This window comes from Ursus americanus, chromosome 5 (genome assembly GCF_024610735.1).
Source record: "Ursus americanus isolate L20-20 chromosome 5, mUrsAme1.1.p, whole genome shotgun sequence".
NCBI lineage: Eukaryota > Metazoa > Chordata > Mammalia > Carnivora > Ursidae > Ursus > Ursus americanus.
In genome coordinates, this window is record NC_142131.1 from 70,612,144 (window position 1) to 70,628,056 (window position 15,913).

Here is a 15,913-nt window from a genome sequence, read left to right on the forward strand (position 1 = left end):
TCTTGCTAATTCTTCCCCATGTCTTCACCCTCTCAACACTTGCAGGGTCCCTGAGCTCAGGTTCTTCTCTGCTTATACTCAGACATTACGGGTTTTCATCTAGTCTTGAGTCTTTACACATCACTGCAAGCCTAAGAACCCCAGGGAGACCTCTCCCCCGAACTCGAGACTCACAGATTCGATTCAACTGCCCATTTTACACCTCTACTTGAATGAGTAATAGAATCTCAAGTCTGTCCAAAACCGCCTCCTCATCATCCCCACCTTAACGTAACTGTATAGATCTATCTTACCATACACAATAGGTTGTATGTAGCTACTATACCTACTAAATATGTTATATATAATTAATTATAAATAATCTACGGAGACACAGATGCACATATATCATCCCAGCTACAAAAACCTTCATCCTTGACTCCTTTTTCCTCTCCCTCACAGCCAGTCTTCTGCTTAAATTACAGAAGAGACTCCTACCAGGCTTCTCTGCTTTGGCTGGGCTCCCATATAATCTACACAGTAGCAGAAATGAGCCTGTGAGTGAACACAGGCAGATCCTATCACTCCTCCGTTCAAAGCACTACAAATCGCCTCCCGTGTTAATCAGAGGGTAAGCCTGAAATCCTTCTAATGACTACAAGGCCCTCTTTCTGGCTCCTCCGACAGCTACACTGGCCCCCTTGCTGTTCCCAAAACAAGCCAAGCATGCAAACGCCTCACGGCCTTCCACGTTTGTTCTCTGTGCCTCAAATCCTCTTCCTAGATCATCACCTGGCTTGCTCCTTCACCGGTATCAGCAGGTAAGAATTATCGCCCCCATTTTATAGACAAGGAAACTGAAGCTTAGTGAAGTACTTTACCCTTGGTCGAACAGCAAGTAAATGGCAGAGAGAGAATTAAGAACATTATGCCACGGTTGGGGGACTGGACCTAATTGCTGTTTTCTTCTTTTGGCTTGCCCTTTCAACTAACTCTCTTCTCTTCTATGCTTAAAGAGAAAAATCAAAGGATATGCCAAGTCTTTATTCCTGAATGTAGCGCCCCAATTTTATTAATACACATGTGTGTACACACATGCATGCATGCACGCACACACACACACACACACACACACACACGAGATAGAGATCAATCTTATTTAAAGAAACCAAAAAAAGCAAAATAAAGGTTTCTTATTACACATACCTTTCCGAAGTCGACTGAAAGCCCAGGAACCTGTGGTAAGTCTCCACCTGTTATAGGTTTCTGAGCTATAATAACTCCAAAGGTAGGCAAACAGGAGAAATCGGTGCTCCCTTCATATATGAATTTCATGTCTTTCGGTTCCTTGACCGATGCCCCCACGCCAAGGGCATACATAATAGTTTGCAGTTCCGTATAAGCAGAAGAAAAGGAAGGAAGTTCATGGCCAATAATTTCAGCCTATGAGAGAGGTGTAGAAAATTATTTTTTCACTGATATTTTTGTCTAATACTTAACATTTTAACTTTTTCAAAACTATTAACTGATTGCATACCTATTTTGCTTTCAAAGAGATCTGAACGGAATGCCATGTCGGTGAAATTCATGGCATCTCTTAACTGCTTCATTATATTTTATTTTAACAGAAAACAATCAGAAAATGTGTAGAAAAGGACTTCATTTACAGATAAGTGCTTTTTTATTGTTTGCTTCTTACTAACAGTATGTATCATTTTCAAATTTCCTCTATCTGATGGTGAGAAGCCCTATTAATTCGGCAACTATTAGCAATTCAAAAATAAGAAAAAATAATAATTATTATGAATTTGTCATAAACAGGGATAGTGAATTGCCCTATAAGCGCTACTGTATAAGATTCACTGTAAAGAGATGAGCAAAACACTGCATAATGCTTGTAAATGAGACTGCCTCACAATGGTTTTAGTTAAATTGTGATTTTACCTTACATTTCTTGCTAGGAATGTCCCTGACTCATTGATATTGTATTTTTCTACTTAGTTATGATACGTCTAGCTAACGTGTGAAGTATATATCAGGTTAAAAAAGAATAATGTCCAACTGTCAATCACGTTCATTGAAACAGGAGTCAGCAAACGAGGGCTGAGTGCTGAGAATGGGTTTTACGTTTTTAAGGAGGGGTTAAAATAAGAAAAACAGGAAGAATATGTGACAGAAACAGTATGTGGTCCATAAAGCCTGAAAACATTTATTATCTGGCCCTCTCCCAAAAAAGTTTGCCAACCCCTATTCTAAAGTAAAATCATATTTATAACCCAATCATAGTCTCAGGGTTAAAATTAGATTGTTAACTTTATCACTATGTCTGCCCCGAGTCACAAAGCTCCAAAATCAAATGCATCAAATGATTTATTTCTTACTATTTATGCTCTACAATTTTTTGTTGAAAGGCTACATATGGGAGACAGTCAATCAGCAAACTTCACACGAGCTATAACCACAGTTCTGTTAGAATTTCTGACATAAGGGGAGGCTCTTTCTTTGCAGCCATGTTGAAATAGTTCCAAAATACAAGCTATCAATGCTTTCCCGGGGGGGGGGGGGGGGAGGCTCCAAAGAGGCACTTAAATAGATATCCTTTTCTAAAAAGCTAGAAAAACAGTAACTAAAGTAGGCTTATCAACAATAGTATCAAAAAAGGTGGGGGGGGGGAGACACTTGTCTAATTATATTAAAGAAGTAAAAGTAAAAATAAATAAATAAACAAATAATAATAAAAAAGAAGTAAAAGTTACACAAGGCTACATCTTAGCCTTATGTTCATTCAAATTCTGTAACTATTCAGTACTTATTTTATGAAAAGTTTTGTCATCACTTATCTTTCCTATTTAACAATAAATTAGTAGCTTGGAAAATAATACTTTTTGTATGAAAGAAAAGAGAGAGAAAGAAAAAGAAAAGAGAGACTCTTCAGAAAAAGAATAGGCTTCTCTCCCCCACTTACAAAGGCCGATGGAGCTGCTGATGCTGCATGACTCGTACTATTCGTCGAAATGCCTCCCTCTGAATCTATTTTACTTAGAACTCCAATTATGCTGCCAATTGATTCTAAAAAAATAATAATAACAATGATGGTTTTGTTAAAGATGTGACTAAGAAAAGCTACGACATGCTCGATAATCTCTCCTATAACACTGGGCAAGCCTGCCACAGAACTGAATACGAGAGGTCAAGCTATTACAGGAAAACATCGTCAAAGACTTTGAAACAGACCAAGGGTCACTGGGGGTTTTCAATGGAGAGCAAGGCACTGTCCAGCATACTCTTCCTGGATTATGATTCTAAGGAGGTTCTGGCTTTGCAACATCTCTGACGGATTTTACAACTCCGTAGACCGGGACCCTTGATCAGAGACATGCAATTTTTGGTGAAGGACAAGCTCATTTCCCTTCTCTCGCCACCACCACCCCTCCTTCAGGATGGAACAATGCCAAGATTACCCCTGAGCCCCCCATGTCTCAAGTGATAGCTCTGAAGACAGTACAAAAAATTCTTCCAGGGAAAACCTTCATTATGACCAGAAATTCCAGACAGGGTTCAGAAGCTGCTGCTTTGGGGTCAAAAAGGTTAATAAAGGAGATTAATGGGGCATTCACACATGCTGTAAGATTCCAAAGCCTCTGGGACCTTTCCAATAAACCTTAGCACTATGGGCCTCCTTCCAAACTCAGACAAAAACTCTAAGCAAACCACAGAATGCGATGTGATCAGGGACAGCCACCGTTCCCGGTGACACTAGTGAAGAGGCTTCGGGCCACTGAATCCTCCCCTCCCCGCCCCACACAGACTGTGGCCGGAGGGAGTACTTGTAACTTAGAGTCACCTTGCTCCGGGCTGCAAAGTATGGCACCCAGACCCAGGCAGGCCGAGTTAACTCGGCTCAGGCGCTGAGCAAGCTTGGGCCGCTCACTGCATTTGTCTGGGGCTTAGTTGGGTCACTTGTAAGATGACAACAGTTCTACAGAAATTCTGGGATTTTTCTTCTAACTGTACTTCAAATACAGGTATTCTTTTCATTTATAATTACATGATTCCTTTAGTTAGCTTTTTCTTTATAATGCTTTTAAGGCAATAAATTGGAACTTGGACATGAGAGGAAAGTTTTTAATATACTTCTTCCTGTTTTCCCTTTCATTCATTTTCATCAATGGGTGACTGCTATTCACAGGCTAAATTTATCTCCAACATCAAAATATGGAATACAGCAAATGCTACCATTAACAACACAACAATCATGTTATCATCTGATTGAGAAAGAGCACGATGAAAATGTCAGTGAGCGTACCAGCAGGCAGGGAGGTGTCATTAAGAAGGGAAAAAAAAAAAACCCAGAATAGTCCGTTTTTCAGATATATTCTCCTACCAAACACTGAATACAAAATTACTAGAAGAAAAAAAGAAAAAGATGTGTCTGTGAAATAACCCTGAATCATTATCTTTCCCAGAAAAGTCCTTTAAACATCATATACTATATGCACATGTGAGTTATACTAGAAAAAAATGTGACTTTTACCAGGCGCCCACTGCTGTGGCAGACCACAGACAACTCAATAACTCATGGTGCGAGCATTTACTGAATCCTTTCTGAATTCGGCACCAAATACAAAAGCAGAGCGTACAAGACACGGTCTCTGCCTCCGAAGGAACATATTGTGCAGCTAAGAAACCACATACTTAGGAAACCAAAGCAGCTCTGATGAGATGCTACGTGGTCACAGTTGAGCTGAGAAAGAGATCAACGTAGCCCGAAATATCTGGGACTGGTTTGGTGAACATCCGGGCTTGAGCTTAGGTTTCTAAAGAAGCACTAGAGTTAGCAGAGGTGATGAAGGGAGGAAGGGGCACTTGAGAAGGGCAGAGAAACAGCGGCAAAGACCAAGTGCTGAAACAAAGCAAAATCTACTCACTAGACAGAAAAAAGCTACGCCTAAAGAAAATTGGCCTAATGGGACTTAGAACTTTTAGGGCAATAGAGAAAAATCCAGTGAGGTGAGGAGTATATGGCTACGTAACAGAAGACTCTGGAAGGAGCCGGCAGACAGGGAGTAGACTTGAGGAGCACAAAGGGTGCACACCTTTTACCATCCCTCACCAGGACACCCACCAAAAAAAATAAGATTACAAGAAACCAGAAAAACTGCCAGGCGGGTTGACATACATACCTTAAATCTGAAGAGTTCTAATAGCTACCAGAACAGAAAATGTGCTCTAGTCAAAGCAGAAGACAATTCCGTAAGAGCAGAGAGCATTCTGCTGCCGCTGGCTCCCCAGCCAGGAGTGAACAGACTCGGGACTCTACCTTGAATTCTCAGGGGCTTGCTGGCATTCTCGAAGTCACAGATCTTCTGCCAGTTGGCCTTCACGGCCTCGGGAGTCATGGGCTGATTCTTCTGTCTCACAATGGCTCCAAGGGCCCGCTCCCAGCGTACTGGTCACAGAAACGAAACGAAGACACTGAGCACAGAGTTTAAGAGGGACACAGAAAGCAAAATTCATCTGAGCCCCTTGATTTTTCTTTAACTTTAAGAGACAGGGAATTCAGGGGGAAAAAATAGATTCGAACATTTGAAGAGTTTTACTACAAGCCTTTAAATGTATTTTCCTTGAACTAACAAACCCATTAGGGTAATGTGAATTAAAAAATATATATAAATATTTAAAGCTGAAGGGAAAAACCCTCCCCTCTGCCGATGCCAGACACTACTAAAGGTAGAATGTAAGGCTGAATCAGAAAAATTTAAATTATATATAACCACACCAAAAGACTGACTTCATGACCACAGATCACTCAGATAATATACTTCAAGATAACAGAATAGAGCTATGTTTAAACAGCAAAGTGAGGACAGGTGGTGATAATAGGTCAAAGACTCCAGATAAGCAAATCAGTACAGCACATGGCCCCAAATAATTCCCCTGTTGCCCCACTTTGCTCTTGCTCCTTTTCCACAGGAAGTCAACTAAAATAGGGCAGATGCACAAAAATCATTATCGCTATAAAAGTTCTATGAACAGAATTTTTAATCCCGTTTTCTTTTCAAAAACCCCAGGGAATAAAATAGGCACGAGTAACCTTATTTAAACATAATGGTCAGACTTTGACGATTACTAAACTGAAGAGCTGTTTCAGGGAATGACAGAAAAGCCTGCTTCTCGAGCTTCCCTATTGAGAAAGTCCCAGAAAAAGTTTTTATTTCAACAACTGATTTTTTTTCTTAAATGGATATCCTGAGACACTTACATTGAGTAATACTTGAGTAGTATGAGTTACTTTAATAACTGAAGACAATGGTCATTAATAATGAAAATACTGATATTCTGTGTTGTAACGATACCCTCCAATAATGACCACCTTTTAAATAACTCAGTTAATTTTGATACCAGCAGCCAACTGAAAACTTGATTTGGGATACTGGAATTCTCACAATTTTTTTTTAAATGTCATGAAGCAATGATCCAATTTGGAGCACACAAGATTTGAGAGCTGGAGAGAATGAGGGGTTGAAGCCCAACGAGCTTCCTACTGGACCGAGGTGGAATAACTTCCAGACATCAGCTGCAATTTGTCTCAGCAAGTTGTCCGCTGTGATTCCTCACTGTCACCTCCTGCCACCTCATGGCCCCAAGGAAAGAAAGAATTCAAGAGAGAACTGGAGAACTTCCCCGTTGTGCCACCTAGCACCAGGCTCTTCCCAACTTTTCCAAGCAGCCCTCTCTCCCACTCACTTCTCTGCAGAAAGAGCGAGAACGATAATGTGGGACGCCAGACATGCGGGAGGACAAACACCAATATAAAAAGAGATTGTGCTGTCAGAGGGAACAGACAAGTCCTGAATAAGGGCTGCAGACAGAAACAACAACGACGACAACTCGATGGTTTCTTGAGGACGCCGAAGAACTGCAGAACAGCTTCCACATTTTGGAATACCTGCTGGCAGAACCATGTGTGAGTGTGAATATGCATGCACGAGCTCTGAGAGGGAGACATCCGGCAAGATCTTCACGCAGCTCCAACTGGATGTGTGGGGTTAAAAAAACACAAACAACGTACGGCACGCAAAATACTGAAGGAGACTTACGTTTTCCAATCCATCCTCCTCCAACCTACCAAAAAGAAGAAAAAACAGTTATACCATCTCAAGTGAATCAGGCAGCAGAGAATTTGTTATATTGGGGAAACAGGCATCTACCTCTCTAAGAGTATGAGAGAGCTAGACCACAACGGATGAAAAGAAGGCAGCTCTACAAAAGCCCACGGGCCCCCAGGACTGTGCGGTGTTCATCGTACCAGAGTAGAAATACAAAGCAGCACAAGGCAGTAGAAATGCGTACGGTGGAAAAGCATGACTGATGTCAGAAACCAAGGCTGCGTACTAATTCTTCTACTTAGAGTTGTGCGACCCTCATCAAATTATTTGAATTCCCTAAATCCAGATTCCCCCTTACGTAAAATAATGAGACTACTCTTCATGGGATAACCATAAAGGTGAAACAGTACAAAACAGTAAAGCTGCCCAGCACAACACAGGCATGAAAGAACATCCCTCTAGAAAATTCTAGTGAACAAAAAAGTAAAAAGGGAAGAAAAATAAAAGTAGGACTTGACTTAATGATAAACTACATAGAGTCATTTTAATAAAACATCTTTATAGAGAAAAGGCAAATGACCAAATATATTAACTGCTACACAGAAAGATCAGTTTTTTTTCTAGAGTCATGCAATGGAATCCCCAGAACAGAATGTCTGATTAAAAAAAAAAAAAAAAAAAAAAAGATCTTGTTGTCAATCTTCAAGCACAACTACAGTGTGCTGGAATTTCTCCTGAGAATTTCATATGAACAGGACAATAGAAAATGTATCAGCAGACAGAACACATCTTAGGGCTCTAGGTCAAGTATGGCTTTTTATCACCCTTTGCCTCTATATGAATATGCCCACAACTTTCACAACAGACCCATCAGCCCTGATGCTGTCAGAGGAGACACATCAACAGTGGTTTTGGTAACACACAAGAGAGAGATCATAGTTCACCATATTTTGGGAATGAAGCAACAAGCTGTAAGCTCCTCCTGGGCACTAGAAGCAGGAGCTCCAACTAAACCAAAGAATCTCTATCCTACACTCTAGATATGTCTCCAAACATCGCAAACATTAAGCGGCAAAATTTATTCTCAAGGCCTCAGTCGGAATATTACAGGTGTTTCTTACTATATTTTACCAATCACGCACACCAAGTGTTCCTCACTAAAAATGTTCACAACATAGTTAAAGAACAACCACAAATAAAACTGCAACTACAAAATGCCCCTGTTGTCTTCGCAGGTTTGGCTGTGTGTATGAAATGCAGATCTAAGAAAAAAGACTGTTCAGATAAGATGCTCATCTAATAAAAGCCTGGAAGGATGCAAAAAAATACTAATAGTAGTTACTGCTAGATACGGGTAATGCTGACGATTTCTATTTCCTTCTCTACACCTTCCAGTATATTTTAAATTTTTTACAAAGGCATGTATGATTTTTGTCCACAGAATAACAAATGTAACTGTAAAACATAAAAAGTTTAAAAAATTCCTTCATGACGTAAAAGACAGGTAGACCAAATTCTGAGCCCCAGATGGCTTAGTATTATTAAATTTCCGAAGGTCTTATAAGGTTCTTTCCACCTCTAATTTTCCACAATTCACATTCAATGGCCGTGATGAAGGAAGTGGAGGCACACTTCTCTGCTTAGACATGAGCAGACTGTTTTTTAACAGCTTTTTATTCAAATGCATCAGATTAATATGGCATTCGCTTCAAACTAAGCCAGGTTACTTTGCTACCAAGATATATTTTTGGATTTCCTAGTATTCTTCATAGAAGAGGTTCATTATTACCACAGAGAATCAAATAAAGGTTGGGGGCGGGCATCTAAAATATAACAGTTCTAGGAAAAAAAGATCACACCCAAATGAGGAATCAAAGATGTATAAATTGGCATAAAGAGATCTAAAAGGACTTTGAAGAGTGAAAACTGGATCTCACTGGAGTGTGCTTTTTATTTTTACAATAAACATTTAAAGCTCTGCAACATGGAAAAACAGAAATGCTTATTTTTTAAGTTAGAATAATAAGTTATGTTTACTGATCTGTCCCACCCAGATTAAATTTCTGCCATAGTGATATAATAGTTATAATTGAAGTGTGACTGGTTTTTCTGTTTTGTTTTTAAAGATTTTATTTATTTATTTGACACAGAGAGAGCACAAGCAGGGGGAGCAGCAGAGGGAGACAGAGAAGCAGACTCCCTGCTGAGCAGGGAGCCTGACCCAGGGCTCGATCCCAGGACCCTGGGATCATGACCTGAGCCAAAGGCAGATGCTTAGCAACTGAGCCACCCAGACGTCCCTGAAGTGTGACTGTTATGTACTAGAGCCAATGCCAAGATTTTAAAAATACAACTTCAGGGCACCTGAGTGGCTCCGTCGGCTAAGTGTCTGACTGTTGGTTTCAGCCCAGGTCGTGATCTCTGGGTCGTGGGATCACACCCTGTGCTGGGTTCCACACTCAGTGCGGCGTCTGCTTCAAATCCTCTCTCCCTCTCCCTCTCCCACGTGCACTCTCTCTCTCTCTAAATAAATAAATAAATCTTCCAAAACATTAAAATTTGATTTCTAGTTGTCACCACAAAAGCCCAAGAAAACTGACGCTCAGGGACGTTAATTTGTACAATCTACCAGTGAGCCAGCGATTATCAAAACAAAGAATTCAAAACTTGGCCTCACTGACTCTAAACCTACACTCTGACCTCTCACATCCAAGCTCCCAAACCAAATAAAACTTTCCCCATTTGAGAAAACACATCAAACCAGCCACGTTTTCATTTGGTGAGAATATTAGAAAGGAAGAAATAAGGAAAAAGAGAATGTATGAAGTTGCCATTACTTCTTCTAAAAAGGAAATGCGTCAATGCGTGTTCCTTAGCTAACCATAATAAAAAATACGCAAGTGATATCAACTCATACAGAGGCATACAAATGTGAGCAACTGGAAAATATTAATGTTTAGGTCATTTTTTACGTATAATGACACAAGTATTGCTTTGAGAGAAAGCAGGAAAGGGTGGGATACCTCAAACAAGCTACCATTTTCCTCACAGCTCTCATGGCAAAGCCAAAGGACCAGGGGGGCCACGTAATCTGGCTTCAGAGCTTCCACGAGATCTGAAAGAAAGACCAAAAAAAGACTTTAAACAAGAATGTCTACAGACTTAATCAATGATTTTGTTTTCTGAAAATTCCTTCCTTATAAATTATAAATAACATTAAATAAGTAAGAACGAAATTAGATCTATATAATCAGTCAGCCTAATATTCAAAGCTTCTGGAAGAAGCATCCCATTTGTTGCATCCCAATGGAGACATTCCAGAAGCTCCCCAAGCTTCTAACTTAGAAGGTAACAGACACACTTTTCCAAGAACGGTAACATACTATTCAGGTGAAGACAAGTTAGAGGCTTCTAGGCAGTAACTAGTGAGCAAAACTCGATTTAACATGAGGACCCAAAGTACCATTCATTCCCAAAACTACTTCACTCTCCCAGCAATTTAGCCAGAAGCCAGGTAACTACACAATAGCACTGACAGTTCTAATGGCGGTAACATAATGACATGAAATGCAACCATTACTGATGAGTAACAAAGTGTAAGAAGTATTTCCCCCCTGCATACTCTTCTATGAGCAACTTAACAGAGTAGAAAGGAACTGGCCATACCCTGGGAGATATTGTGGGCTTGGTTCCAGACCACCACAATAAAGCAAATATCCCAACGAAGCTAGGCAAGTAAATTTTTTGGTTCTCCACTGCATATAAAAGTTATGTTTATGCTATCCTTTAGTCAGTTAAAGTGTGTACACATCTTAATTTTAAAATACTTAAATTTAAAATACTTTAGTGCTAAAAAAAATACGAACCATCATCTGAGCTTTCAGTGAGTTGCAATGTTTTACTAGAAGATGGTCTTGCCTCCATGTGGACGGCTGCTGACCGATCAGGGTGGTGTTTGCTGAAGGCTGGGGTGGCTGTGGCAGTTTCTTAAAATAAGACAATGAAGTCCGCCTCATCAACTGACTCGTCCTTTTACAAACAATTTCTCTGTAACATGCGATGCTGTTTGATAGCATTTTACTCACACTAGGACTTCTTTCAAAATTGGACTCAATCGGGGCGCCTGGGTGGCACAGGGGTTAAGCGTCTGCCTTCGGCTCAGGGCGTGATCCCGGCATTATGGGATCGAGCCCCACATCAGGCTCCTCCGCTATGAGCCTGCTTCTTCCTCTCCCACTCCCCCTGCTTGTGTTCCCTCTCTCACTGGCTGTCTCTATCTCTTTCGAATAAATAAATAAAATCTTTAAAAAAAAAAAAAATTGGACTCAATCCTTTCAAACCCTGCCACTGCTCTGTCAACTAAGTGTAGATCATGTTCTAAATCCTGTGTTGTCATTTCAATGACCTTCAGGCCGTTTTCCGCAGGAGAAGATTCCATCTCAAGAAACCACTTTCTCTGCTCATCCATAAGAAACAACTGATCCATTCAAGTTTTATCGTGAGATGGTAGCAGTTCAGTCCCATCTTCAGGCTCCACCTCTAATTCTAGTTCTCTTGCTGTTTCCACCACATCTGTAGTAACTTCTTCCACGGAACTCTAGAACCCCCCAAAGTCATCCATGATAGCTGGAATCAACTTCCTCCTAACTCCTTCGAACGTTGGTATTTTAACCTCCTCCCACAAATCACAAATGTTCTTAATGGCGTCTAGATGATGAATCCTTTCCAGAAGGTTTTGAATTCATTTTTCCCAGATCCATTAGAGGAATCACCATCTATGGCAGCTACAGCCTGTGAGATGTATTTCTTAAATAATAAGACTTGAAAGTTGAAATGACTCTTTGATCCATGGGCTGCAGAATGGATGACGCCGGCGGGCCTGAAAACAACATTAATCTCCTGTTTCTCCACCACAGCTACTGGGTGAGCAGCTGCATTATTACTGAGCAGTAATATCTGAAAGGGATCTTTTCTTTCGAGTACTGGGTCTCAAAACAGTGGGCTTCAAATATTCAATATGAAATTTCTTGAATATTAAAATATTCAATAAACCATGCTGTAAACACATGTGCTGTCATCAAGGCTTTGTTGTTCCATATATAGACCCCAGGCAGTGTAGATTTTGCATAATTCTTCGGGGACCTGGGATCTTCAGAATGGTAAATGAGCACTGGCTTCAGTGGAAAGTCACCAGCTGCATTAGCCCCTGACAGTCTTCGAAGTCAGGCACAGACTTTTCCTCTCTAGCTATGAAGATCCTAGAGGGCATCTTCTACCAATAAAAGGCTGTCATGTCTGCATGAAAAATGTTTTGTTTACTGTAGCTACCTTCATGAATTATCTTACTAGACCTTCTGGATAATTTGCTGCAGCTTCTGTAACAGCACTTCGTGCTTCACCTTGCACTCTGATGATACGGAGATGGCTTCTTTCCTTAAACCTCATGAACCAACGTCTGCTAGCTTCAAACTTTTCTTCTGCAGCTCCCCACCACACTCAGTCTTCACAGAATTGAAGAGTTAGGGCCTTGCTCTGGATTAGGCTTCGGCTTAAGGGGCTGGTTTGATCTTCTGGACAGACCACTAAAACTTTCTCTGTATCAGCAATAAGGCTGTTTTGCAGGGCACCTGAATGGCTCAGTCGGTTAGGCGTCTGACTCTTGACTTCAGCTCAGGTCATCATGGTCTTGGGGCTGTGAGACTAAGCCCTGCTTCGGGCTCCACACTGAGTGATGAGCCTGCTTGAGATTCTCTCTCTATGCCCCTCCCCCACCCCAGTCACACCCCATCTCTCTAAATAAGTAAATAAACAAATAAATAAATAAATACAAATACAAACAAAGCTGTTTTGCTTTCTTATCATTTGTGTGTTGGCTGGAGCAGCGTTTTTATTTTTTTTTTAAGATTTTATTTATTTATTTGACAGAGAGAGACAGCCAGTGAGAGAGGGAACACAAGCAGGGGGAGTGGGAGAGGAAGAAGCAGGCTCCCAGCAGAGGAGCCCGATGTGGGGCTCGATCCCAGCAACCTGGGATCACGCCCTGAGCCAAAGGCAGGCGCTTAACGACTGAGCCACCCAGGCGCCCCTGGAGCAGCACTTTTAATTTCCTTCAGAACTTTTCCTTTATCTTCACAACTTGGCTAACTGTTGGCACAAGAGTTTTTGGCCTATCTTGGCATTTGACGTGGCTTCCTCACTAAACTTAATCATGTCTAGTTTGGTTTAAAGTGAGAGACACGTGACCTTCCTTTCACTTGAGCACGTACTGGTCATTGTAGGGTTATTAAGTGGTTTAATTTCAGGGAACAGGGAGGTCCGAGGAAAGGGAGACAGATGGAGGAACAAGTGGTTGGCAGAGCAGTCAGAACACAGGCAATATTTATTGAGTTCTCCATCTTCTATGGGTGTCTTCTATGTGACACCCCAAAACATTTACAATAGCAACATCAAAGATCACTGATCATAGATCACTGTAATAAATACAGCAACAATAAAAAAAAGTCGGAAATACTGCAAGATGACCAAAATGTGACACAGAGACATGAAGTGAGCCAATACTGTTGGAAAAATGGTGCTAACAGACTTGCTCGATGCAGGGTTACCACAAACCTTCAAGGTGCAAAAACTGTAATTTCTGTGAAGTACATCAAAGCAAAGCATAATAAAATGAGGTACGCCTACTCTACACAGCAGCAGGAAGACCTGGATTCTACCGCTAGCCCTGCCATGTAGGTAACATAGGACTTGAGGCACATCACTCAACTCCCCCAGACCTGAATCTTCACCAGGAAGATGCTAGTTAAAATGCTTTCCCTGCCTATTCCACCTAGCTGTTCCAAGGCTCAAGTGAGATACGATTTGTTAATATACTTTATAAAGAATCAAATAAATGCACATTTTAATTGTGAAATGACAAAACAAAATTTTAGGTTAATATGCTAAAGTAACAAAGATGACGTTTACAGTCCCTGTAAATTAAAGAGCAGCTCCAAAAACTTCACTTTATAGCCTCTAATATAACTCTCAAGTATGAAAAGAAATCCAGCAGCACGCTTTTCTACATTCCCTATTATACAAAGGTAGACTCCAACCACCTCAAATTACATGATAAAGCAAATTCTTAACTACATAACATTCATCTCAATATATACCATTCCTCTCATTTCTTTTATGTATCAATTATCAAAATTGAATGTTAGAGGACATCTGTATAAAATTCACATGGTTGAGGTGAGTAACTGTATATTGAATGCAACCACAACAAAAAAAACACATCTATGAAAACCAACTGAGCGTATTTTACCTTAGGTGAGAAAAAAGAAGAAAAGAACAAAAGCCACATAGCAAAAATACTTCTGCCTTAACATCTTATTTCACATATTATCACTAACAACGTAAGTAAATATTTCGCTTTCCAGTTCTCCAAACATATCTCAAATTTTCTAGTTAGCTCAGATCTTATTAAACTCAATTTTATAACCCAAAACCAAGGCTTACAGGGATAAGTGAAATTCCTGAGAACTATCATAGCTAATACATACAAAGTTATGTGAAATCAGAATTAAACCTTAAGATTCATTACATAATTGTTTTTTCCACAATACTAGATGACAGAATTTCTAGCACTCCAGTAAGCCAGACACTCTGAAAAACCCTTCTGATGCCAAAAATTAGATTTCTGGGGGTGCCTGGGTGGCTCAGTCGTTAAGCGTCTGCCTTCAGCTCAGGGCGTGATCCTGGCGTTATGGGATCGAGCCCCACATCAGGCTCCTCTGCTGGGAGCCTGCTTCTTCCTCTCCCACTCCCCCTGCTTGTGTTCCCTCTCTCACTGGCTGTCTCTCTCTCTGTCAAATAAATAAATAAAATCTTTAAAAAAAAAAAAAAAGAATGAAAATGAAATAAATACATTTAAGATAAACAAAACTGAGAGAATGTACAAAAAAACTGGGAATAAAGGAACTTCCAAAGGACATTCTAAGGAGATGGAAAATGACTCAAAAGAGATGGTAAAAGATATAAAAAATGTTAAACATATGTAAATCCAAACAAATGTTTTCCATATAAAATAATAAACATGACAGGGGCACCTGAGTGGCTCAGTTGGTTAAGTGTCTGCAATCGGCTCAGGTCATGATGTCAGGGTCCTGAAATCAAGCCCCACATGGGGCTCCCTACTCAGCCGAGAGTCTGCTCCTCCCTCTCCCTCTGCCCCTCCCCCACCTTGGGCACACGCTCTCTCTCTTTCTACTAAATGAATAAAATCTTTAAAGAATAACTATGATAATATCTAATTTATAAGAGTTTAAAGAAGAAAACTATTATAATGGACATAAGTCATAAGGTGGATGACTAGGTTTAAAATGTTCTTGAATCCTTATATTATTCAGAACAAGAGTTACACCACCATTTAAGGTAACAATAAAAAGAAAAGAAATATACATCCAGTAATCTGTTGCACATCAGCCTTAGCAATATTTTTATGGATATGTCTCCTCAGGAAAGGGAAACAAATGCAAAAATAAACTATTAGAACTACTCCAAAATAAACAACAAAGGAAACCATGAACAAAACAAAAAGGCAATCTACTGGATGAGAGAAGATATGTACTTCACATCCAATAAGGGGTTAATATCCAAAATATATAAAGGAATTATACAACTCAATACCAAAAAAACCACAAATAATCAGATTAAAAATGGGCAGAGGACCTGAAAAGACATTTTTCCAAGGAAGACATACAGATAGCCAATAGACACATGAAAAGATCTGCAACATTACTAATCATCAGGGAAATGCAAATCAAAACACAATGAGATATCACCTC

The 15,913-nt window shown here is 40.2% G+C and overlaps 1 protein-coding gene across 1 annotated transcript in view; it reads right to left on the minus strand.

Annotated features, from left to right (window-relative positions):
• HSD17B4 (hydroxysteroid 17-beta dehydrogenase 4) overlaps positions 1-15,913 on the minus strand; it is an 89,133-nt gene that overhangs the window by 40,198 nt on the left and 33,022 nt on the right. The window contains exons 9-13 of the mRNA XM_045794867.2: positions 10,112-10,203; positions 7,080-7,104; positions 5,300-5,428; positions 2,945-3,048; positions 1,186-1,422 (exon numbers count right to left, since the gene is read on the minus strand). Coding sequence (XP_045650823.2) covers positions 1,186-1,422; positions 2,945-3,048; positions 5,300-5,428; positions 7,080-7,104; positions 10,112-10,203 — 587 coding nt within the window. The remainder of the gene's footprint in view (positions 1-1,185; positions 1,423-2,944; positions 3,049-5,299; positions 5,429-7,079; positions 7,105-10,111; positions 10,204-15,913) is intronic.